Genomic DNA, 26,382 nt, shown 5'->3' with positions numbered 1-26,382 from the left:
ATACACGAGTATCAGGCTTCTAACCATGACCAGTGAAATGAGCGGCATGCGTAACGTCAGTGGAGTCTCCCTTTAGATAAACCTGCTGTTTTGGAGTCATTCACTGTTAAATGCTGCCACCTGGTGTCTGTTTACCTGAAGTTGCTGTGGATGATCAGCTGATGTGGGAAAGTAAATCCTCTGTTGCCTTCCTATGTTTTTGGTTTATTCTGTTTTACTCATTGAAGATCACAGGAAGTAGAGTTCGGCCAGGGCAGTTTGGGATTTGGGGCGAAAATAATAAACGATAAACTTCACAAGCTAAAGCACGAAGAATAAACATATCCTAAAATGATATACACAGTGATAGTAATTTTGGGTTCACAACAGTTAAAGGACGTTTTTCAGAGCTTTGAGGGACACAAAGCTCGATCCCATTCATCCCCGTTGTGCTGGGAGGCAGAGAGCAGCGCGGGGCAGCGACTGTTGCTTTACCCTTTGACCCGAACTCTCTATCTGGCATTTTATCTTCACTGCCGACCATGCTCACAGCAAAGCCGACTGAAAAATCATGACCCAAAAAATGACGATGAAGTTGAGTCTGTCCTCTAAAATCCAAACATTACGAGATTCGACTAATTGCTGTTTATTTGCAGTGCTGCTGTATTGTTAGAAAGTTCTCTCGTTACTTTATCCAACCCCTCTATCTCTGTGTGTGTGTGTGTGTATGTATGTGTGTGTGTGTGTGTGTGTGTGTGTGTGTGTGTGTGTGTGTGTGTGTGTGTGTGTGTGTGTGTGTGTGTGTGTGTGTGTGTGTGTGTGTGTGTGTGTGGTCTCCTTCCTCCCTCTGGCCCCAGTACGCAGCATGTTTGCAGTGCGAATAAAAGAGATTATTGGAGCATGATAATATGATGAGCGGGGAGTTCACGGCTCTGAGGGGCCACATTCACTTGGACCCTTTACACTGTTTGAGTGTTACCAGCTGCCAGCATTTCAAACATGCTTTTTGTTTTTCTACTTGTTTGTAATGAGGAGAAATTCCATTATATTGTTACTTGATAACGAATAGGTCTGCACGTTGGACGTGAGGATGGTTTGTCATTTGCTCCACTCATTAGTCCGACACATTGACCATCATACCTTCACATCTACAGGCCTGGTTTCCATGGCCATTGGTTTGGATGTTCATGCCCCCCTTCGAAAAAATGGCAAGCACTTAAAAAACAGATTAAAGTGAAGGTTTATTGGCAGGTGACTATTTTCATATGTTGTCCTCCCAGTTGCTGATGGATGAAGTGTTGTAAAATCATCCAAACGCAGCTGAATGATCCCAAACATCAGCGTTGTTGACGACGTATCGGTGTGGTGCATTCTGGGAAGAACCTTGTATTTGTGCATGTTTCCGTTGGAGGATATAGAAAAGATGTTCTTTGCAGATTTGGTTCCAGAAGTCGGCCCTGGGGAGGATTCCTAGGTCTTAAAGTTAAAGGGAGGGAGATTATCTTGAAGATTTTGGATCGTAGTTTATTTCGTGTATGATGTTAAACAGGTCTGACGTTAGTGGGAGAAGATTTGAATTAAATGATTTAATGTTGTCTTTTAGTCTGAATAGAGGATTTAAATCTGTAAATATTCTAAGAAGTGATTCTCCCCAATGTCGTACATCTGGACCAAATAAGGAAATGAGACCACGGTATCATTATGGAAGATGTGTTTGAAGTGAGTGATGCCTCTAATAGTCCAGGATGAAGAATGTAGTGCTTTTCTGTGTATTTAGTAGGTGAGATTGTGCTGTATTTCCACCAGGCTGTCAGACTTGTAGCTACGGGCGGGTTTTTTGAAACATGGATGGCGTGTGATGGAGCGGCTTTTTTCTTCTATGTCCGTCCTGTGGTTGTCAGATCGATTGGGATTTGTCCGTTTGTGAATGTATAGGAGTTGATGGGCAATGAAGTAACGGTGAAAGACCTCCTTGAGCTTTGGACTTTTGTAGAGCGGCTAGTTTGATTCTAAGTGTCTTATTATTCCAGTAGAATGTTGAGACGATGGAGTCTGGGGCTTTGAACCAGGAGGATGGGGGCTTGATTGGGACTGTAAGAGCCAAATGAGACTCAGTGAGATGTCTGAAGTGTTTTATGGAACAAAAATGAGGAAATGCTCCTTTAGTTGCGTTACTGACTACGTCACAGCCAATAGCCCTCCGTTGAGGTTAATCAGTCTGTGAAGCAGGTTAGTTTTTTTGACAAGTTGAGCACAGAATGCCTCTTCTAACGTTATTTTTGTTGAGTAAACCTTTTTAAATGGAGTTACTGCCTCTGAAGAATCATTACTGTCACAGTAGTGGTAATGAAAACTATCGGTCGGAGGGAAGATTGCCGCTACAGGGACCATTGAGAATAGGTAGTTTATCACGGGTAGTACTGTTATGGTCATTTTGATTGAAGCAATTGTGCCTGATGAGGGATATTGGTCGACTCATCCAACGATGAAGGTTGTCCTCTACTGTTTTGAGAAGTGGATCAAAGTTTAGATGCACTAAACCTGACGGCCTGGGGGGAAAATGTTTGATTCCTAGATATGTTGATATTACCAGTGTGCAGAGAAATGGGGTTACGGTCCTCTCAGGGATGGCATATACGTATATGGGATGAGGGGAGACAACAACAATAGAGTAGAGAAAAAACTAAAAAAGATAGAGACAGATTGTGCAGGGTGGAATTAGAGGAGCCAGGTTTTTCTCCTCGTCTCGGTAGAGTTTTGCCATCAATGTACAACTTATCGACTCAGATGACTGCTTTTTTCTGATTGGGAATAGTTTGCTTCTGTCCAGGATTTCTTGGGGGAAATTGGTGACCGAGTCCATAGTCCGTGTATTTCGGTTGTTTTCTTTTGAAGTGTTTCGCAACAATAGGACGTAGGTGTTTTGTTGGCAGGGTTTTATTGGTCTGATGAGGTGTACTCAGTGGAATGTAATGTCCTTAACTGTGTCCGGGGAGTTTTTCAGGTGAGTGGGTCATGAAATCAGCTGTTCTGGGTCGTCATCTTGTGTCCGCTCTAGGATACCGGGAAAAAGATTGTCTCTCATGTAGATCGAGTTCGGTTTCTTTCATGTAACTGAGTCGTGAGGGAAGTAACGGTGCGTTGGAGGGATTTGTTTTCCTTGGTTAGTGTGGTTATTTGTACTTGGCTGAATTTGAGGCTTTTTCGCGGAGCTGCTGGAATTCTCTGTGGAGTACTGAGAGAGCTATTTCTGCGTCTAGTCCGGAGAGTTTATTGTCGATTGAAAGCAAAATGTCACTAACGTCTGTACAGCATGATTTGTCCAGGGAGGATTAAACGGAGCCGGATTGTCGGCATCTCTTGTTGTTTGGTGTGGAGGCGAGGTTGTCATTGTCTTGTCCCGTTTTCGTGTCGGCCATGGTGACAATACGGTTGAAAAGTTCGTCGATAAAATCCTCAAGGTCTTCCAGGTCGAATAATTGTATTATTCCAGTTGAATTTGAACAGAAAGGGGATTTATTCTGTGGGAAACTTGTGTGTACAATCTAGCAGCAGGGGGCGGCCATCTTGGATCTTGCACTGGTCTCGTCGGATCTCGCCTCTCCTTCGAGATTACGCTAATTTTGTTCCCTGCCATTTCCTGTGCAGGTGTCACATCTGGACTGCCAGTGAAAAGGATATCAAGCACTGCTATGAAGGGAAAACTTATCTGATTCAAGTCTTTATCCTGTTTTCAACAGAATGAAATAATAAACACTGCTGACACACTTGATGGATCTCCACAGCTACGGCTGCAGCTGACACTTCTTTTCATAATCGTTTATATTCTCAATTAACTGATTAATTGTTTGTGTCAGAAATAGGTCAAATTGTAAAGGTGAGGACGTTTTAACTCCAATTAAAGTCAGTCAAATTTTATAGGTTACTGACTTTCAATATTAAAATAAAGAGCGGGTTTATTGGGTTTGTGTGTCAGCAGTCTCTGTCAATAGAGACGCTGAATGAACTACAAATAAAAAGGTCACAAGAGAAGGTCACCGTGAAGCAGCCATGACACCAGGAAGGATTTTCTGCTTCAGAGAGGAGTGAATGACGGCTAAGCCCTCCCTCCTCTCCGGGGGTAGGGTGGGGGGGACGGACGATCTTCTTTTATTCATGTACTCATTGACTCGTGGCTGCAGCCGGCAGGAGATGAGACGGAGGAGGAGGTGGAGGGGGAGGTGGAGGGGGGATTGTGGGGCAGGATGAAGCTAAATCAAGGAGGGAATTCCTAAATCACAGCGGTTCAGGGACTCCACAGACTTCACCCGTCACTGAGTCAGCAGACACGGGTCATTTTACGCAGAGCGTGGTGACGTAGATGAGCTGCACCGGGGGGGGGGGGGGTCGTCTCTGACTATGTATAGCAATGCTGACAGTAGTTGCATCAGACTTAATCAGCAATTCAAACGGGGCTCGTCATTTAAAGTGTTTCACACTTTAAAAACAGAAGATTTTTCCCATAATGCATCCAATTAACTGCAGACAAAACACAGTTGTCTCGTTAGCTTCTAGCTAATCTGTTGTAGTACAGGATTCAGTGTTACGGTCCCCTTTCTAAAACATGTATTGACTGTGATACTTCCTATAACTATAACGGGGAGAAAAGGATTCACTGCTATTCTGCTATAGAGGTGAGTTTAGTTACAATCAAACCAATATGCGCTTTAAAGGTTTTAGAAACCCGTAAGAGGTCCTTTTAGTGATCACCCCAAAGTCTAACAAAATAGTTTCTCTAACAAAGGGGATCAAGACCACTGATCCAAAAGGGTAGTGATGGATATGAACTCTGCAGTAGATGAAAAACCTGAGAGTGAAATGCAGTCTGTCTCCTCTTTTACTCTCTCACTTCTCCTCCAGAGGCCCAGAGCTCTGCTCGCTTTAATACGAGCCCTCTAATCTTTTAATCGGTCACTGATTTACACCTGGAGCTGCAAATTGTAATGTAATTAAATTACCTGCAGACCGGAACAAGCTTCACACATGGCTCAGAGGTCCGGTACTATAAAGCAAACTCTCTATGGAATATTGCATCAGTTAGAATACATAAATGATGTCAAAAAGCTGTTTTGTTTTGTTTGTCGTTTGTTAGATTTGTGCAACTGTTCACATTATTGACATCATAGTAATTTACTGGATTGCCCTCATATTACTTCAATTTAATTTAAATCAAGTCAGTACTTGTAATGGCCTAAATATTAGGATGAAAATAAGTCAAGTTAAAACAGGGACAAATCGCCAAATATTGGGTTCTGTTCATGGCCTCAGCGCCCACTTAAAGGATGTAAGATGTAAATCTGTAAGTTTGATGTTAGGATGTAACAAACAGAACATGCAGTAAAATGTTGGTTTCAGTACCAAGAGGCTAAGACCGAGATAATTACACATGTAGTCGGCTTCTATAGTGTTTAAACTACGTACAGGGCAACTTATTAGAAATATTAACATATTCTAGTTTATCTAAAAAAATAGTTTGGCTGTCCCCGGGTGAACTTTTAAAGGTTATTGTAGTCATCAAGCTAAATTTCAAGCAATGAAGTGTGGACATGCAGCAGCACGTCTTTGGGTGCCTGGTTGAAGGGAACATGGAGAGTGTTGCAGGAGATAAGAAACTCTTTTCTCCAACTGTAGAATGTGCGGAGCTGTTGAGAGGCGGTCGGATGACACAGCTTGTATCTGATGACCTTCATCCTCGTAGCTGATGCTGTGTGTGTGTCGGTGTGTGAGTGTGTGTGTGTGTGTGTGTGTGTGTGTGTGTGTGTGACGCAGCTGGGAAGAGGGGGGGATGACATCATTGCGTGGCTGCCTAGCTCCTCTGCACGTACGCCTCTGCTGGCTGCCGTGGCAACATGTTAGACTGCCTGTGAGCTGCTGGGAGGAGACAGGCAGGTTATCATGCAGGGCCAGCTTCCTGATTCACAGTCCTCCCCCTCCTCCTCCACCTCCTCCTCCTCCTCCTCTTTCCCTCATTATCACTCCCCTGCTGCTGTAGGAGTAACCCCCCCCCCCCCCCCCCCCCCCCTCGTTTCCGTCCCCAGCTCAGCCAATCGGGCCCCTCTGTGGGGGTAGGGCATAGCAGAACCACCATTCCAGTGTGGAGAGCTGCTGCATCTCTCCCCCAGAGCTAACAGGGAGCTAGCAGCTCAGAGAGGGAGGAGACACAGTCAAACCAAGCCTCCGTGTGTGTTTGTGTGTTAAAGTTTGTGTGTGTGTGCGTGTGTCTGAGGGCTGCAAGTGTGCGCCTGTCGCAGAGTAGCAGGCACGGCTTGTTTCACCAGACTTTTCTCCCCCTCCTCTCTTTTTAACCTTGCCTCGTCGCGGTGCTCAGCTCAGAGGCCTGCTCCTTCCTCCACTTCAGGATAAAGAGGAATCAGCGAGGAGGAAACACCTTCCCTTACCCCTCCTTTGACTCTCTAACCACCTCGTAGTTCGCTGACAGCTCCTGGCAGGACGAGCAGGCAGGATGATAGCGGCTCAGCTTCTGGCCTACTACTTCACCGAGTTGAAGGATGATCAACTCAAAAAGGTGAGGGAAATTGAAGCTGCCTTTGCGGGGAGAGAGCTGTGTGTAGTGTGACAGCAGCCTGAATGGACGCCGGTTACCAGTTAGCTGCATGTCAGCAGAGCACTGAGCCGATGTATCGGGCCGGAGGGGAAGAGGAGGATGCAGCAATCGGGAAGTAGAGGGGAGAGGAGGAGGACGTGGGGGTGGCCATGATGAACTCTAATCTGGATTTGATTGTATTTGACTTTGCTCAGGCGGGTTAGCATTGTTTGACATGGATGTCCTTGAGAACAGGGCTGTAGTCAGTGATGGTGGTGATGTGCTGCAGACGGACCCTCGTTAAAGGAGAGCTTCCGGAGCGTCGGTTGCCAGGGCGTCTGAAGCAGACAGGTGTCTGTAAGGGGGGGGGGGGCTGCTGGGCAAAGTCGTGAGCGCCACAATCTCATCCCACTCCGCCTCGCTCTCTTCTTCTTTCTCCACCGGCTCCATCTGTCCTCGTGTTAACTCGCCCGTTCTCTTATTACTCTCAGGCAAAGACGAGATAAACTGGGTTAGCAGGACACAGATGAAACCTGAGCTGGAAAAACGGCCTCCGGTCATGTAAAGAAACTGACCTTTGGTTTAGCGGAAATTCGCCACTGCATGGGATGACAGACCGGTGAGATGTTCCCCCAAAGGGAGGGGGGGGGGGGGGCTAGTCAGATGAGATGAAGGGGGAGTGGGGAGTTTTATGATGTCGTGTGTGATGTCACAGTGCAGTAGGGGTGCACGTGCCTTTGCAGAAGTAGGTTAGTGGAATTCACAAGAGTGACTCAGGATCCTTAAAAAGGAAGAAAGTTATCCAACTGTGTACATCTGCTACACTGCATATTAAGAAATGTAGACTAATTCAGCAGCAGCCAAAATAACTTACTGTCTGTAAAAGAAGTGTGATAACAGTAAATAAGCCGGATTCAGCATAATAATAATAATAATAAAGAGTATAAACCTTTTGACCCATGATGTGCCTCTTTACAAACTCAGGTTGAACAGCCAAGCACTGTTCAAACACAGTGGAGGAGATTCCAGCGTATCCAGAGGAAATATATTTTCCAGGCTAAATTTAGCCGTTTCATGTAACGGTGCAGCTATAAATACATTCGCACAATCTGATCATTTTTGTTTTTTTAGCTTCAATTAAATGTTGTAAGAAGAAGATGCAGATTCTACATCTTGGCACACAGGCCTCACAAGGTAGAAAAAAAAAGAGAAGTGATTCGTCTCCCACGATTTCCTGGATTTCCTGGTACTTCACGTTGCATTTGTCGTTTTGAGAGGCTAATGAAATTAATGCCACACAGAGTAGCCTGATGGGAAACAAACGTGCGGTCTGTGTTTCCTGGCTCAGAGTGGATCTGCCTGATGGCATATTTCACTGTGTTATTATGTAACAATAACAGTGAGTGTGCAGCACACACGTTCATTAGATGCTTTAACTGCATCTCGCACTGTATGTCGTAAGACATATTGAAAGTATCTTCATCGTGTGTTGGCGCTTTTGTCCCATGTCCACATATGTCTACATCAGTATCTGGGTTCAGGCTTCTCACAATATGTGGTACTTTGAGTTAAGTGAATCAATCTATTGACTTTCTAGCTACCAGTCAGCCGCAGTAACAAACATGCCTCTCATGCAATTAATAAAAGAGCAACTAAACCCACAAACCACTTTTTCCAGCTAAATGTATATGGGTATTTAGTAGCTGTTGATGGATTCAGGTCCAAATCTTGACATTTTAGTGCAAAGTATTTAATTATTGTGTTATAAATATGCATAGCGACTGCCTTCTACTGGTTGAAACCCAGGAATTGCAATTTAATTTAGCTATTAGCTGATCTGGAGGCATATGGAGGCAACCAACACCCCCTCTTATAAAACCAATGTCTCCCTCTTTAGACTGTGGCGAGAGGAGTATTAGTGAAAAGTAGTCGTTACCATTTCAATTAGCATGTGATTCGTTTATGCTAATCCCTAGCGCTAATTCTAATAGCTAGCATACACATAACTAGTGCTAATGTTAATCGCTAGCGTACGCATAACAGCCTTTTATGCTAAACTCAAATTTACAAATGTTTCTAAGTTTATACTGTTTATACCGCTGTCAACATAACAGACCCTTCACAGCACTGTTACCCAACCATAATCATAACAATAGTCAGCATGCTAGTGATTAGCATTAGCAATTAGTACTAGTGATTAGCGCTAGTGATTAGCATAAGCTAATTGTAGGGGAACCGGCTAGCATGGACAGTTATTTAAAGACAGTAATGTCTGGCAGCTAATGTGGCGCTGTCTATGTCTAAATCACGGTGTAATTAGCAAGTTAGCAAGCATCCACACACTCTTGTCACAGGACAGGAAAGCACATAGCGAGAAAATCAGTCATTAACACTGATTCACCAGATTGTGTAATGCTTAATTGCAAGTCCACGGAAAAGAGAGAAAAGCCATGATGCTGTACTGTGATTGAAATACTACACTGGTGATAGCAGATTATGCTTTTCTCATGTTCTAGAGGCATTTAGATTTTCCAGGGTAGATGCACTTCAGGCAACACTTGGGTTTAGTTACTCTTAAGGTTTAGTTACTCTTTAGATGTCACACAATCTGAGGTGGTCTTTTCAGGATAGCTTGCAGTGCATACTTTGTACTTAACCCGTTATGAAATACCAAAAGAAGGAGGTGTATAAATGGTCATCTGTAGTTTTTAAGTGAAGTTAGAGTGAAGTCAGTTTGTATTCAGCATCACAGTAAGGTTCATCAGTGAGTTAACCAATAACATTTAACATCAGTAATGTTGCTTATTTGGGGCTGGTTCAACTCAACATAAACTCCCCTGAAAAACACAAACTGTATTCCTCCTGTCTGTGAATTAAAACATTAGGTAAAGCTTGTTTTTAATGACGTGAACTCCCTGACACCCTGCATGTGTGTGTGTTTGTGTCCTGTGCCTGCTCCCTCAGATCGATAAGTACCTGTACTCCATGCGCTTCTCGGATGACACGTTGAAGGACATCATGAACCGGTTCCGCAGGGAAATGGAGAACGGGCTCGGCCGCGACACCAGTCCCACCGCCACCGTGAAGATGCTGCCCACCTTCGTCAGGGCCATCCCTGACGGATCAGGTGCGGTTTACAAAAACAGATCATTGTGACAAACTACACGTGTGGGTTTTGGTGAACTCAAGTGCTCATATATCCTACGTACATATTTTCTAGGTTCCTGCTGCCCAAAAGTAAGACAAACTTAACCCATAGACCTACAATGCAACTAAGATTGTTTTGTCTTTAAGATAGTTTTTTAAACATTGTAAATAGTGAGCTGGGGGATTTGGAGACACTTTAAAGGAGTAGCTTTACTACGTTGTTGCATCTTAGAGAAACGCTTTTACATCCTGGTGTAAATTATTCTATTGGATGTCATGTTTGAAATATTCAGCTGGAAGTTAAATATTAGTTAAATATTGAATTACCTGCCATTCCTCGACTTCACTTCCTGGTGCCCCTTGGCAGAATGAGCCCATTGATTCAGCAAACAACGCTAGAAAGTACAAAAAAGCTAATTATAAACTGTCATTATTGATATATTCATATATTCAAAAGACCAAAGTTGAATACACTGATGAGTATCAAAAATACACCATAAATATTAAGAGTCTACAAAACCATGTTGTGTAGTCATTAACCGTAACAAAAGTCATTATGGGGCTTTTATTCATAAGTTCATAATGCAGTAAAGTGTCCAATTCAAATAGTGTTTTGATACACAGGCAGAAATGACAAACGAGGAAAGTCACCGTCATGAGGATGACAAATTCAATCACATTAAAAGCGAAGTAATCCCCCTCAGACGGCCCTCAGTGCTGCTGTTTGACAGCGTCCATCTATAGACTCCATACTGTAAGAGTGTTAAAGCAGCGCCTGATGCGTCCTGTTTCTATCCGTCAGTAAACAATGTGCTGACGTGGTGAAATCGTCAGGCCTCTCTGTGTTGTGCTCTGGATCTGGACTCAGTGAACCACTATTGTTTTGGCCACAAAGTTCAGCCAGCCTGATCGGGCTCTGCATAACATCACAACATGCAGCCGTCGGATGGAGACCTCGTAGTGTCCGTTTGATTCATTTGAATTATATTGAGTCTAATAAACAGCATCGTGTCACGTTGAAATGAAAACTCTGATTACGGCTCACAATATGCTAAAGTTGAAGTTATTCTTAAAATATCAAAATGCAGAAGTTAGAACTAAAATATTAATTCAGTGAAAGAATACACAGTATATTTATATAAAACGAAAGAAAAAAGAAAAATCAGGACTGTTTCGAAACGCAAAAAATAAGATCCGACAAGGCAAAAACAGGCAAATTGCAGCCTGAAAATGACCATGTCACTACTTTTTAATTGTGGGTTACTGTAAGTTTAATTTAAGATATTCTGATGAAGTCTTCACAGAGGACCATAATGCTGCTACCCAGCATGGCCTGTCCCCGTTAGTGAAGGCCTGCACACAGATATAACATCGAGCGTCAGACATACTGTGGAGAGCGACCCGTCTCACGTTATAAATAAAGCCTCGGGTTTCAACGAACCTCACGAGGACGGAGGGATCACGAGAAAGGGCAGGGTCGAAGCCATGGCGACCGTTATATAAACAAATAAACATCCGACAGCCTGGTCGGCAAAGACAGACGTGATGGGGCAGGACGACAGCAGCAACAGGAACAAAAGAGGACTTTTCCTCCACTGGAACTTATTCTTATCCCTCAGTTTGTACGGGTCGCAAAAGCAGAAAAGGTGGACAACACCTGGACATATGTATTATACATAGACATATATATATATATACACATATGTACATATACACGTGTGTACATAAACACATGTACACATACACACATATGTACATATACACATGCACACATGCATGTATATATACATACATGTACATAGACATATACTCAATACAGTAAACAGCCCTCTCCACTCTCTGTTAGTTTCATAATTAGTGTTAAACTATTACATTAAATACTGAAAATCAAATGTATGAACTACGAGGTCACTCATATTAGGTCAAAGTGGGACAGAGACGATAGAGAGGACACACGCTCTGCTGTGTAATCAGTAACACTTCTATACGTCGGGCGGCGGTTCACATCTCATTCCAGTCGGGTCACAGAGATAAAATAGCACAATGCAGCAAACACTCCGGTCATGGTGGCACTGAATGAAGGACATTGTTCTGTAGGGAGGCGGGATGTCCAGGCTGTGTTCTTGTAACCGAAAAGGTCACAGGTCTGATTAAGGTCCGATTAATGCAACAGTGAATGTACGTCCACACACACACACACACACACTATCATGTGTTCTGCTGCAGGGTCCCTTTGCAGGACACTTGATCCGCCTCGTTCGTTGTAACTCGCTCTAGATCAGTGTCAGATAAAGCCTGAATTAATCATTCTTATCCAAAATAAAGAGAGCTACGGCCTTAAACGGCAGAAATTATTAGCCATCTTCTTATACGTCGCTTACAAATTAACAACATTTCAGAGCATGTAGTGACCCGTTGTTTTATAATAATGGGAAATATATCTTATATTAAGTAACAAGTTGTGTGTTTGTTTGGGAATAATAGAATGAAGGAGGGATCGGTTTACGTTGCGGTTTCTTTCCCGGACCGAGACATCCGGCCGCTGGCTCTGTTCACGTAAAGCAGGTTGTTGGAGAAAACTAGCGAAAGTGCATCTTAAAATGAGGTCATTTTAGTGTGCGTGTCCTCTCCTCTCTGCTTCAGGGTTTTAGTCTCTTCAGGGTTCAGATTGTGGTTGTTTCCATTACCGGCCCTAAACATGAAGTTAGTTGTGTGTTTGTCGTCGCCATCTTGTAATACGCCCGTCGCCATGTTGTTGCAACCGATAAACAGAAGGGACCATATTTGGACTGTGGAGGAGCGACGTAGAGACGCCGTATACGTCTCTGGTAGCGGCAGCAACCTGTCAATCACAGTAAGCCCCGCCCTAAAGCATATCCTGCTTTATGGTCTGTTTGACTCTAAATAGACCATCATTTACTAAATGAACATCATGCTGTCTTGAAGAAGACTTGAAACTAGAGATTGAGACCATAAACTCATGTTTACAATGTTTACTGAGGTAATAAATCAAGAGAGAAGTAGAGTCATTTTCTCATAGACTTCTATACAACCAGAGGAGTCGCCCCCTGGTGGACACTAGAGAGAATGCAGCTTTTTAAGACTCTTCCACATCGGCTTCACTCGGTAGAACCGGAGGTTTGCCGCCTGCTTATAACAAATGAATATCGATCGCCGAGCCAGACCTGCCTAAATAAATAAGTTAATTCACTTAAAGCTCATCTGCACCTCTTAAGTGGTCTGGAATGTAATCGGTTTGACTAATTCATCAACGCTGGTTCAAGATTTGTAAATCATTTGGCAGTAAAAGTAAATGTTTTGAAAACATAAAAGACAAACTGCAGTAAACTACGTCAACAGACACGTAAAGGAAGGAGACATCGCATCACTACTTTCATGTAATAAGCAACCTAAATGAAGTTTTATTTTATGTAAATCTCTAAAGTTTCTTTGCATTTTGTATTCCGACAGAAAAGGGGGACTTCATCGCTCTGGACCTCGGGGGGTCCAACTTCAGGATCCTGCGTGTCAAAGTGACCCAGGACAAGAAGCAGCCGGTTCAAATGGAGAGCCAGGTCTACGAGACCCCGGATGACATCATCCACGGCAGCGGGTCACAGGTAAACACCGACATCTCCTTCTCCCTCCTTTTTCCTCCCCCTCTCTCCCTCTCTCTCTCTCTCTCTCTCTTTCAATTCAGTTGGGCTTTATTCAGGAAACGTGTGTGTACACTAAGCGCAAAGCAAGTAAATATACGTGAAGTAAATTAAGAAGTACTAGAACTCTAGAACACAAATGTCTCTCCCCCCACCCCCCCCTCTTCCTTTTTCTTTCCTCCCCTCTCTCTCTAACTCCCCTTCTCTTATCTGTCTCCCTACCCCTCTCTCTCTCCTTCTCTCTCTGTCTCTCTCTCTCTCTCTCTCTCTGTTTACTTACTATGTTGCAGGGTTTGACGTTCTGGTTCTTTCCTAAACATATTTCATATTTAACGGAACGTAAATATCTAACCCGTCTGAACCACACGCAGTAAACCCCCCGTCATCAACACACACTAAGCCGACACGAGCTCGACTGTGTCTGCTGAACGCATTCGGGTTCAGCGTGAGTCGAAGCTGGAGGTCAGGTCGAGGATCAACATGTGTAAAATGAGCCTCTTAATAACGCCGAGGGTCACGACAGAGAAGTCAGACGCGCCGCTGACCTTCAGTTCACTCGTGGGGGGAACAGCCGGCGGTCGTGTTGTAACGTGATAATCAAAACATGAGAGACCCGTCTGGGGCCGTGTGATTGGTCCAGACCGTGACTCGCACAGACAGATGCTGTTTAATGAAACGTCAAGGGGACAGCTGCCCAGGAAGGTTAGGAGCTGTACCAACAGGTTTGTTAACAAAGAGGTTTGTTTTAATGGGGAAAGATTTGGTAAAATATAGACATAATAACTAAACTACATAAACTAGATTTATTTTAACGTAGACGTTGCTGCTGAAGATCGTGTCCTCATCGTGTGATATCCTGCGGAAAGTTACTCCTCATTGTTCGTGCGTTTTCCTCCTAAAGTCCAGCAACACGTGTCTGTTTCCACTCGTCACATGAATACGCTGTTTTCAAAATAAACTTCTGTCTTCACCAGAAACAACTCAGTTAAGTTTAGGCAACACAACTAATGAGTTAGGTTTAAGAATGACTGTTGTTTGGGTTGCAGTGACCACACAAGTGCTGTTGGTGATTACACAAAAACATGAACTTCTTGTTTCATGAGGAACAAACTTCGGTCTCCTGGCTGGAAGATTGATGTTTGTTGTCAAAGTTGTGTCAAACTTTATTATGTGGTTTGCTGAAAAATTACACAAAATACTAGTTTCACAGTGTTATAAGGCTATAAGGCCTCTCAATCGTATTCATGTAACAGCATTTCTATTGTTTTGTACAACTTGATCTTTTTATTCACAGAAAAATAAAAAGTACTGAAACTCTTTGTTTCTTTGTTTAAGTTTAATGAATAAATGTTATACCCTTTGTCTTAGGTTAGCCTTCGTGTGTCTACATTATTGCAATCAGTTGATGCAACTTTATCAAATGTAAAAACTCTGAATTGTGAGATTCCAAAAGATTCACTCCCCTAATTATAAATATGAAGCACAACAGCCTTCGGCAGTGAAACTTCATTAGAAATGAAGTTGTTTTCTAAATATAAAAGTGTAAAAAGTGTAAATATCAGTTATGAACACAGTGCCGGGAGGTTAAGCGATGATGTTTCTTCATCCGTCTTTCAGGCCTCCGAAAATGTGACACCATCTACACTCAGTTGCCAGTTTATTAGGTACATATAGCTAAAACAACAAATACAGTGTCGTGCACCAGTCCTGCAAATAAATCCTACTTTCACAAAGTTTATAATTTAGTTTACTCTCTATAAAACAGTTTGAATAAAAACTCAACGTGCTGCCGAGTGTCTGAGACGTTTAACAATACAGGAAATGCATTTTTATTGTGAACGACTTGATCTTGTAACAGCTCAGACTTGAAAGTGAGGTGAAAGTGACGGATTATGATGAAATAGTTTGTGAACTCTTGATTGTAAAGTGTAAAGAGTTTGTTAAATGATAGTCAAAGGTTGTTGTTTGTGATCTTCCGCAGTGTAAACGTCTCTCTTCTGTCTGCAGCTCTTCTCCCATGTTGCAGATTGCCTGGGCGACTTCATGGAGAAGCAAAAGATCAAGGACAAGAAGCTTCCTGTGGGGTTTACGTTCTCCTTCCCCTGCGCCCAAACCAAGCTGGATGAGGTGAACAAATACGCCGTATAGTAAAACGCTGAAGGGGTAACTGTGCTACACATCTATTTATTATTGGAGGTTCCAAGATTAAATGTTAACGGAGGATGTTTTTGCATTTTCTACGATCTTGTGGAGACAAAGTACATCAAACGTGAGCTCATTAATGTAATGGTGCTCTAATACAGTCAGGAAGAAGCTCTTCAGAGACGTGTTGTTGGGAGGGTGACGCCGTGATCGGAATAGCAATGGACGGACATTGTGGACTTGCCAAGCCGTCCGACTGTAACTTAAAGTTTGTCCTTGTCCCTCGTTTTTACAGGCCGTCCTGGTGACGTGGACAAAGAAGTTCAAAGCCAGCGGCGTTGAAGGCATGGACGTCGTGAATCTTCTGAACAAGGCCATCAAGAAACGAGGGGTGAGTTCATTTCAATATGTACGATGGTGTATTAGGACCATTAAGGTTTAGAAGATAAGTACATTATGGAGCCAGGGGAGGGCGGTCATATTCCAAAAAAAAAAAAAAAGATGAAAGTGGTAAATTTACGAGAAAACGTTTTTTGTTTTCTTCTGAATGGGCCCAATTCACCAGAAATGTCTTCTTCATCTGGATGTCTATGATAATGTGGTGATTCTGGGCTTATTGCTAAATCCGATTGGAAAGTGTAATTTGATTAGATCATCCATTGCAGACATAATACACGGAAAACGGAGAAGTCTGTGGGATGAGGTGGATTTTTCCGGGGTTTATTTGGCAAATTTGCCACTTTAATCTGGGAGTAAATGTCATAAACTGATCTCAGAGAACATCCAGGTTTTTCCCAATGTAACCTCATTTGTCTTCACCATCAATGGCCCCAATACACAGTCGTAGTTATGGTTTTATTAAAACAGTTTTATTGTTTGATGCATTTTAAAATACACTGACCTTGGGGACTATTTTACGCGTCAACATTCAATACGTTTTTAAAGAGAACATGATGTCCCAACAATAATTGGAATACCTTTTTAAAATGGCTGCTCAGTCCAAACTTAGTGATTGGACTTAAGTCATCTTTTTACTTAAGTTAAACATAATATTGTTTTGTTTTTTCCAGGACTATGAGGCAGACATCATGGCGGTGGTGAACGACACAGTTGGCACCATGATGACCTGCGGATTTGACGATCAGCGCTGTGAAGTGGGCATCATCATAGGTAAAGAGACACCTTTCAGTCCCATAAGCACAGTTCTACATGTGGGGGCGCCAAAGGTGTTCTAACCATAATCCCGGCATCATTAGGACAAGGCACTACTGAGCTCCACAGAGCAACAAAAACAAAGAAAAGTGTGTCATGTGTCCTCTGCATCCTTTCAGGAACGGGAACAAACGCCTGCTACATGGAGGAATTGCGTCACATCGACCAGGTGGAAGGAGACGAAGGCCGGATGTGCATCAACACGGAGTGGGGCGCCTTCGGGGACGACGGGTCCCTGGAGGACATTCGCACAGAGTTCGACCGCGAGATCGACAGAGGCTCCATCAACCCAGGAAGGCAGCTGTAAGATGTTTTCCTTCAAAAGCTTTATTCATTCAAGAAAGAGTTTCACCAAATATAGTCTTCCTTGCTTGGAAAGCCCCTGTGCGATATGGCACCTTCAGACATTTAGAAACCCATATTTTGCGAGTTGTTTCAGGAATTATAGTTATTTAACTATAGGACACTCTCGCCCGACATAGAAGCTGTGAAATATAGAGTACATGCTTTGCAAAACAGGAATAAAAAGACTAACACAAACTGTATCCGCCGCGCGTCATCTCTCCGCTCAGGTTTGAGAAGATGGTCAGCGGGATGTACATGGGGGAGCTGGTTCGACTCATCCTGGTCAAGATGGCCAAAGAGGGGCTACTGTTTGAGGGACGGATAACCCCCGAGCTCCTGACGAAGGAAAAGATCGAGACAAAACACGTCTCCGCCATTGAAAAGTGAGTACAAAGTCATCCGGTTTGTTCTTATGGCAGAAGGTTTACATCGGGGCAATAAAGATCATCTGCTGGTTCATCGTTTCACTTCAGCAGAGATCTTTAATAACATGAAATACTCATTTTAGGAGCAAAGAAGGACTGAAGAAATGTATGGAGATCCTGACGAGGCTCGGGGTGGAGCCTTCGGACGAAGACTGTCTGGCCGTGCAGCACGTGTGCACCATCGTGTCCTTCCGCTCGGCCAATCTGATCGCGTCCACCCTGGGAGGCATCCTCGCTCGTCTCAAGGACAACAAAGGAGTCGCTCGCCTACGCACCACCGTGGGCATCGACGGGTCCCTCTACAAGATGCACCCTCAGTGAGTATTCTCTGAAGAGGAGAGGAAGTTGGGATTTCATGCATCTACATTAGCCGACATGTTTGCCTCGATATTCCACCACACAAAAGAATCCCAACTCAAAACTAGAATGAGATGGGGGTTCGGGATCAGGACGAGACAGAGAAGATCCTCTGAAATCCAAATTTGGTCGTAGGGTAGGATGATAATTCAACGTTATTGTGTGTTTCAGCTATAATTGTGATCTTTTTTGAGGTCCGAATGAATAATTCGGAGCAAACTCTAGTTAGAATAAGTTTAGTTATTGACGTTTTATGTAAATAGGTACATAACCGACAGTACCGATGGAGCCTCTCTCACAGATCTTCTGCTCTCTGAACAGATATGCCCGCCGTCTGCACAAAACGGTGCGCCGCCTGGTCCCGGACTCGGACGTCCGCTTCCTGCTGTCCGAGAGCGGGAGCGCGAAAGGCGCGGCCATGGTGACGGCCGTGGCGTACCGCTTGACGGAGCAGGCGCGCCAGATCCAGCAGACGATGGCCGAGTTCCGGCTGAGCAAAGAGCAGCTGTTGGAAGTGAAGAAGCGCATGAGGCAGGAGGTCGAAAGAGGCCTCAAGAAGAGCTCCCACCAGGAAGCTACGGTCAAAATGTTGCCTACTTTTGTCCGAACAACACCCGATGGAACAGGTGACTAGAAATATATATCGCTATGCAGAGAGGGACGTTTGTTTCACTGAAAAATGCTACATTACTCTGATGTATTTTCAACTTATTCTAGTCTCCTTTTCTAAAATAAAAAATAAAACGTATTCGGTGTCGAACAGGTTTATGTTTCGTTGGTTCTTTAACCTTAAAAAACGCCTTTCTCGTGATACAGAGAACGGAGATTTCCTCGCTCTGGACCTCGGGGGGACAAACTTCCGCGTGCTTCTGGTCAAGATTCGCAGCGGGAAGAAGCGGTCGGTGGAGATGCACAACAAAATCTACGCTATTCCCATAGAAGTCATGCAGGGCACCGGAGAGGAGGTAAGGACTTCATGCCAACAGGTCTGTTCTGCACGGACACAGATGTTCCTGTACTTTCCCCAGATATATATAATAAACTAACCATATCTCCCAGCATACAAACCACTAAAAGCCCGTCTCTCTCTCTGCAGCTCTTTGACCACATCGTGCACTGCATCTCCGACTTCCTGGACTACATGGGGATGAAAAGCGCTCGCCTGCCGCTGGGTTTCACCTTCTCCTTCCCCTGCCATCAGACCAGCTTGGACGCAGTACGTTCTTTTTTTGACCGTTGACCCCACACTGTCACGAACTGCACTCGCTGCAAAACTATGTGTAAAACTGTGTAATGTCCAGGGGCGGGACTTAACAAAGAGTCATTTAAAGGTTTAGAGTATAGTTCAGCACAAACACGGTCTTCTTCTACTTGATGTGGCTGAACATGCGCCACTAGACTTAAGAACCTCTCAACGATACATGATCATTGCTGTCATCGTCCATATTTCTCCCTCCTGCTCAGGGTTTTAGTCAGAAGGCTGCTCCGGCCTCTTACCTTTGTTATTATTATTATTAGAGTGCTGTACTATCCACACAGTATTTGTTAGAGATTTCCCAGTAAGTGTTATGTGCTCTGCAGGGCATCCTCGTAACCTGGACCAAAGGATTCAAGGCCACGGACTGCGAGGGGGAAAACGTGGTGGAGCTTCTTCGGGACGCGATCAAGAGGAAAGAGGTACGTAAACAGGAAGTACATCCGATCATCACGAGGTATCGCTAAACTAAAACTACGCCAACGCCACAGTTTTGCCCGTTGCTTTGAACGAATCACGTGACAGATCAGTCTTACAGCCATCGAGGGAGCAAATGAGGAAATAAGTAAGCAATACAGCAATTAATTGAGCTTTGTAAAGAATATTACAAGTTGGGGTAAAATGTACTTATATTCCAATATGAGATTTATCAACCATCTACACCGTTTAGTGTCAATATCTGCAAACTTAAATGAACTTCTAGCTGCTGCTTTGCTGACGCTCCGCTGCAGTTTTTGATTGAATGTGTTGTCGAGGATTTAAAGACTTCATATCTACGTTTTGTTGGGATCTTCGTAGCTCATTGTTGTCTCGTGTTGCTTTAAAAGCCTACAACATGAAAAAAAGTGTCTGGCTGACTGGCTTTCAACAAAGCTCTGTAGCAATGTTTTTAAATGGGATTAAGTGATGTCAGATATAAAAGTCCTTGATGATCCGACCGGACAGAACGACAAATGAAAAGGTTTCCTGAGCTGAAACACTGCAGGATGAAAAAGTAAAACCTCTAACAGACCAGTTACAATGTAGCAAAGATGGGAATAATACAACAGACATTGTTCTCGTACATCTTCTGGATGCATGCTAATCCTGGCATACCGACACCCTTTTGACTGAATTTATTAAAGTTCAGCATAAAGACACTTAAAACCACAGCTTAACAGCACCTATTATGGCCCAACACACACACACTAGAACTGCTCATGAACAGAACATGTTCAGGTTGTGATTATTACATCAGTTTTGTATTTTTTCATCATCACTCTTTGAGTTTCTTATATCGATCTCACCCTTTTAGATGGAGAGCCCAGTAAGTATTAAGTGACTGTTAATCCTTAACGGAGAGGTAAAGCGGTGTCGGGACTGAAGCGGGTGTGTTGTTACGGTTGTACGAGCATGTTATAACACCTGGACGACCAGCGGTCAGATTCTGGGGAGGATTGTGCGTCTGCAGTGTGGGGGGGGGGGGGGGGGGGGGGGGTCTGTAGCCCAGTGATGACAAAGATGATCCTGAATTTGTGTGTTTGCAGAGCTCCTGAATCTTCCTGAAACAGCGTGTGTGTCTTTTATTGTGTAGCGTGTTTAGGAATGTGAGTGAACTGCATTGTGTTCAGTGTGGCGTCTGAAAAAGTTACCGGTTGCCTGATATCAGCTCAGGCAACGATTGCTGGATATGAAATGCGGACTTACAATTGCTTTAATGTTGAGTTATGTTATGTTTGGTTAATATCTCGGGAGTTAGCTTTGGTAAAGTAATCATCTAACATTTTAAACCCTGCCGAGAAAGAGAAAAGGTTTCACCGTTCTACTAATTTCAGCTGTAATCTGTTCATTGGATCGTAACACAAAGCGTATATCTTCAACTGTGAGGTTTGTGTGAGATGTAGTTTCATCGTACGTCTACCCGCGGTTTCATTTTCTCTTGATTTCTTCCACAGGAGTTTGAGCTGGACGTGGTCGCCATCGTGAACGACACGGTGGGGACGATGATGACCTGTGCGTACGAGGAACCCAACTGTGAGGTGGGACTGATCGCAGGTCAGTTAACACCACGAGGAAGGAAAAGACATTTAATCCAAAGAATTTTAAAAAGGGATAGTTCAGATGTTTAGAAGTGTTTGTCTGAGGTTCTTCTCCACAGTCAGTGTTCTACAGTACATGAGTTTATAGAGACGGGAGCAAAAGCAATGTATCGGGGAATTGAAGCCGTTATCTTTGCTCTCTTCAAAGCCACAAGACTGCTTTTACAAAAACTATTTTACAGAAACAAACTAACTGATGGAGACAGTGGTAGACCAGCAACTCCTGTGTTCTGTAAGGTAAAAATGACTGTTTTTGTCAATGGAGTCTGGTGGCTTTGAAGAGAGCAGAGATGGACATAACAGCCGACAGGAAGGTCTGTCTGACAGCAAGGTATAGTGGTAAAAATATAGCGTTCACTTAAACTGACATAGATTATTTTAGGAGTCTAAAACACGTCCTCAGCAGAACATTATTTGCTCCCGTCTGTCTCTATAAACTCATGTACTGTGGTAGAACACTGACTGTGGAGGAGAACCTCAGACACACACACCTCTAAACATCTGAACTATCTCTTTAAGGTAATTGGTAAATAATTAGACAGTGAACTTATCTACTCACATACGTTCTTGTTCTATACTGTATTCATATTGATCTGCAGAAGCAGAAGGAAACACTGACCTACAGTTAGAAATGTCTTAGAATCTTTGCGTCTAAAAACAAAGTCTGAGGCAGCGTTCAGGGTTTTTTGAGGTCGACGGGCTGTTTGTCCTCTCAGGGACCGGCAGCAACGCCTGCTACATGGAAGAGGCAAAGAACATCGAGCTCGTGGAGGGGAACGAGGGACGCATGTGTGTCAACATGGAGTGGGGAGCGTTCGGAGACAACGGCTGCCTGGACGACATCAGGACGAAGTACGACCAGGCGGTGGACGAGAACTCGCTCAACGAAGGCAAACAGAGGTGAAGACGCACCTCCGGCAGCAAACTACATCTTTTCTACGTTGTTGAGTTTAGTGTTTTGTGTTTCCTAAACGGTCTCTTTCCTGTGCGTGTCAGATACGAGAAGATGTGCAGCGGCATGTACCTCGGCGAGATCGTCAGGCAGATCTTGATCGACATGACCAAGCGCGGCTTCCTCTTCCGGGGACAAATCTCGGAGACGTTGAAGACCAGGGGCATCTTCGAGACTAAGTTCCTGTCACAGATAGAGAGGTGAGTGAGGGTTTAGGTCTGTCCCGCTGTCGAATCAAGCGTTTGACGGCTCTCTCGCACACATTTATAGCTCTTCATGAACATTACCCACAATTCATAGCTTTGTGACGTTAAACACGGGGTTACATGGTTCAGCCTGACATTTTAAATGTACACAGAAACATTAAGGATTAAAGAAGGTAAATAAAACCCATTAAAACCAGAGGAATGCAAGTAGAGACTATTATTATTGTTATTATTATTATTATTATTACACAGCTGTTTATTCATCAAACATTTCTTTTAATTTTGTTATTGAAGCCATTTGAACAAAAACTAGTAAATAGATTATTTGACCTCTCATCTCTTGAGGAAAGAGCCTGGAAGACGTTCAAATCAGGGAGTAAAAAAGAGTATAAAACAAATACCCACAACTGTACATAACATGTTATGTTTTCAAGATAACGTGATATGTCGCAGCAAAGTGCCGTCCGTTCTTATTTATACTATTTCAAGCCCTCACACTCCACCGTTTAGCAGGCGACGTCTACCGAGTCCCTGAGGGTTCAGGGTTTATCGCTGTAACGCTTTAGGGGACATTGAGCCTATTGTGTCCATTACTAAATATAAATCCATCCTAAAATATAGAGTTTTTTTGGGCCATATGGTGGTAGAATGTTCTTATTTCAGCAGATAAGCGACTTATTTTTGTTACAAACTACTTCGTCAGATTTTAATGCAACAGAATGAAGTTAATTGCAAAATTTAGTACGTTGTGATCTCAGCATGAGATTTGTCAAAGCAGACACGGTGTTCATGGCGATGGGACTTGACCTACAGCTTCATACTGAAGTCAAATGAATGGAAAACCGGTGGAAAAAAAATTATCTAGAACTGCAGAATAACCAGTACTGTAAAATACTTGTACTTGTTTATATAAAGTCTGCAGCTAAACAGTGAGAGGATAAGTGCGTAACAGCACACGCTTCAGCGGCAGGAAAGTAGCATCGAGGGGGATTACACACCCAGGTACGAGAGGAGGAGGAGGGGGCGCACTGTGACGACTGGCTGGTTTATACACTGTGTAAGCCTACCTTAGCCTCTGGGAACAGCTGGGAGGTATCCGGTGACTCTCCTGCTGTCGGCTGACCTCTGACACCCTCTCTCTCCCGCCTCCTCCCTTCCTGCTCCACAGCGATCGTCTGGCGCTGCTGCAGGTCAGGGCCATCCTGCAGCAGCTGGGGCTCGACAGCACCTGTGATGACAGTATCATCGTCAAGGAGGTGTGCGGCACGGTGTCCCGCCGCGCGGCTCAGATCTGCGGAGCCGGGATGGCGGCCGTGGTGGACAAGATCCGTGAGAACAGAGGACTGGACCACCTGGACGTCACCGTGGGCGTGGACGGCACGCTCTACAAGCTGCACCCACAGTAAGACACAGAATAGGAGAAAAAGGGAGTTCATTCATTCTCAAACACTGCAGTTCATATTGAGTTTCATCAGGATGCAAAGGTTGTCTTTTTGTGGATGGCACCTGCTTCACACTTAAAACATTGTCAGCCCTCAACAAAAAAACGTAAACCTGGTGCTGAAGCAATTAGTAAATGAATTGCTTTCAGGTGGTTGATAGAAAAAGAACAATTTGTATATTTATCAAGCAAACATTTGCTGGTTTCTACTCATTAAATATTAAGATTTGCTCCTATTTTTCTGGACTGTTAGATGTCAGCAATAGTGGAGGGGTTAACGTCGTTGTTAATAAAGTTATTTCAATCTCAGAAGCCTGTTTTTTAGGTGCTTAACTGTTTCAATTACATTCTACTACCTCCGTTTCTACGTCACACTGCTTTACAGTCCCGTACATCGCTACCTGTTCAGTTATTCGCCAAATTTGGTGCTGCATTTGGTCACAAAAGCATCTAAAAGGTTGTGATTTTAGGTGCATTTTAAATAAAGGGGGCTACTGCGTTATTAAGCATTAGAATTAGCTGCACCATCCAAAGGAGCTCCTTTAACTTCAGTTCATCCTCAGTGATCCAGACAGCCTCGTAACACTTCATTCATTCATTAACTTCCCTCGCTCTGCCATGCTGCTCATCCTCGCTGTGAGGCTCAGCTGAGAGCTATATCTGCTGCTTGGTACTAGAGAACACCGTGTCTCACGTCTCTGACTACTAGCAGCGAACTGCCTCCTAACCACAGTTTCCCCCGTCGCTCTCCTCCCCGTTTAGCTTCTCGCGGATCTTCCAGCAGACGGTGAAGGAGCTCGCCCCGAAATGTGACGTCAACTTCCTGCTATCCGAGGACGGCAGCGGCAAGGGGGGCCGCCCTCATCACCGCCGTGGGCTGCCGCCAGAGAGAGCTGGACGCGCAGCAGCAGCACTGAGAACCACCTGCTGCTCCACAAGACCTTCACCCACCGCACAGCCCGACTCCATCTCCCATTGGCAGCCGTGACTCCACCTCTACCCCCCCCCCCCCCCCCCCCCCCCCCCCCCCCCCCCACACACACACACACACACACACACACACACAGCCAGAGAGTCATGCTGCATGAATAGGGAATTAAATATCTAAATATTTATTTATACCGCATCAGAGGGTTTATTATTATTTACATGTTTGTACATTTTCCTCAATAAGCTTGTCAGTAAACTGATACATCTAAACTCATTAGGTGTGCAATATTTGTGTATTGCTAATTTTATTTTTATATGGAGGCAAATATATAATTGTATTTATATAGCTGAATCCCAGAGGTCATTAGGATTTTGCACCATAGACAGGAAGATGTTCGTCACTTTTTATACGAGAGTTACAAGAGCAGCATTTCAACGTAACTTCCAGAATGAAAGTCGTCCTTCTCCCTGAACGATGAAACTCGTCTTCACGGGGCTCCTCTGGTTCTGGACACCAGTTCCAAAAAGGGCTCGCTGCAAAAGGGGTCGAACGAAAGAGTCACGGCTGTTCAAATCATCCTCATTTTCTGTGCTACATGCTCACACGATGTGCTTGGCTACTAACTCACCTTTTTGTGCACCTCTCCATGTAAACTCACGTGTTTAAAGTGTTCCAGCAGCACCGCACCATTTCTTGCTCCAGAGGTGGGAGGGTATAGAGGAGGCGTTAGCGTAAACCCGTTGCTGTTTGTGAACTACTATACTTTTGGTGTTGTGATAATGAATCCCACTTCTTCTCATTGTCTGTGCAAAAGAATAAATGTTTATTGGGCCCCGAGAAGAGAGTGGATACTACGAGCGCGTTTGTGTGCATTTGTGGCAGAGTGTCCGTGTGTCCTGCTGTAACGACCTGTAGCTTTCAATGTTCCCAGTTCTGTGGAGACTGCATGCCTTACATTAAGACGAAGGAGATTACCGCTTCATTTTCCTTTTATTGTTTTGTTTTATTTTTTACATTAATATAGATTTGTGGTCCACGCGGTGAAAAGTGAATTCATTAAATTATATTTTGTTGTGGAGTAAATGCTGGTGTCTCTTTCTTGTACTTGTACTGAAAAGGAGATAAATTAGCTTTAAATTAAGCTTAATTGAGGTGTTGGATGTCTGTAGCTCAGCTTTAATATCAACACGGGCTACAGATCTGAGATCTGTATTTGTTTTAAGGTGGAGGGGTGGTTAAGAGAAATATTTAGAGGTGATGCAACCAAATCACAACTAATTGTTTCTCGTGAAATTCCACCACACGTCTGAAGGCCTTGCTTCTTGTTAACTTTATCATGTCGGGATTGTTTTCCCATCAATAGATGCTATCGTTTCTATTGAAAGGTATTGATAAGATAACTGGGTGCAAATAAAAATGTAGCCAATTTGATTTGATCTAGAAATAAGCTTGACGGCAACCTAATGACAAAATATAATCTTTCATCAAAAAATAAAAAATCCACTAAATGCCTGCAAAAGCAGAATTCATCCTTTGTGTCAGATGAAGGTGGATAAAGATCCAAGAAATGTTTCTTCATTACATTTCTTAATATTATTATGATAAAACAAATACTAATTTAGACTTTAGATGTCAGAAAATGATAAAAGAGCTCAGTGTTTTTATGTCCATCA

At 43.7% G+C, this 26,382-nt stretch overlaps 1 protein-coding gene across 1 annotated transcript; it reads left to right on the top strand.

Annotated features, from left to right (window-relative positions):
* Positions 1-6,152: 6,152 nt before the first annotated feature.
* On the top strand, positions 6,153-24,777 carry LOC306696283 (hexokinase-1-like). Its single transcript, XM_079159865.1, is given in 19 exon segments — positions 6,153-6,544; positions 9,527-9,689; positions 13,181-13,329; positions 15,373-15,492; positions 15,803-15,898; positions 16,578-16,677; positions 16,839-17,022; positions 17,292-17,447; positions 17,573-17,806; positions 18,168-18,472; positions 18,663-18,811; positions 18,943-19,062; positions 19,428-19,523; positions 21,036-21,135; positions 21,896-22,079; positions 22,176-22,331; positions 23,506-23,739; positions 24,541-24,628; positions 24,630-24,777. Coding segments are annotated over 19 exon segments (2,763 nt in total). The 5' UTR covers positions 6,153-6,481; the 3' UTR covers positions 24,696-24,777.
* The last annotated feature ends 1,605 nt before the right edge of the window (positions 24,778-26,382 follow it).

The sequence above is a fragment of the Pholis gunnellus genome (assembly GCF_910591455.1).
Source record: "Pholis gunnellus genome assembly, chromosome: 5".
In the NCBI taxonomy this organism is placed as follows: domain Eukaryota; kingdom Metazoa; phylum Chordata; class Actinopteri; order Perciformes; family Pholidae; genus Pholis; species Pholis gunnellus.
This window is presented reverse-complemented; position numbering and strand designations above follow the sequence as displayed.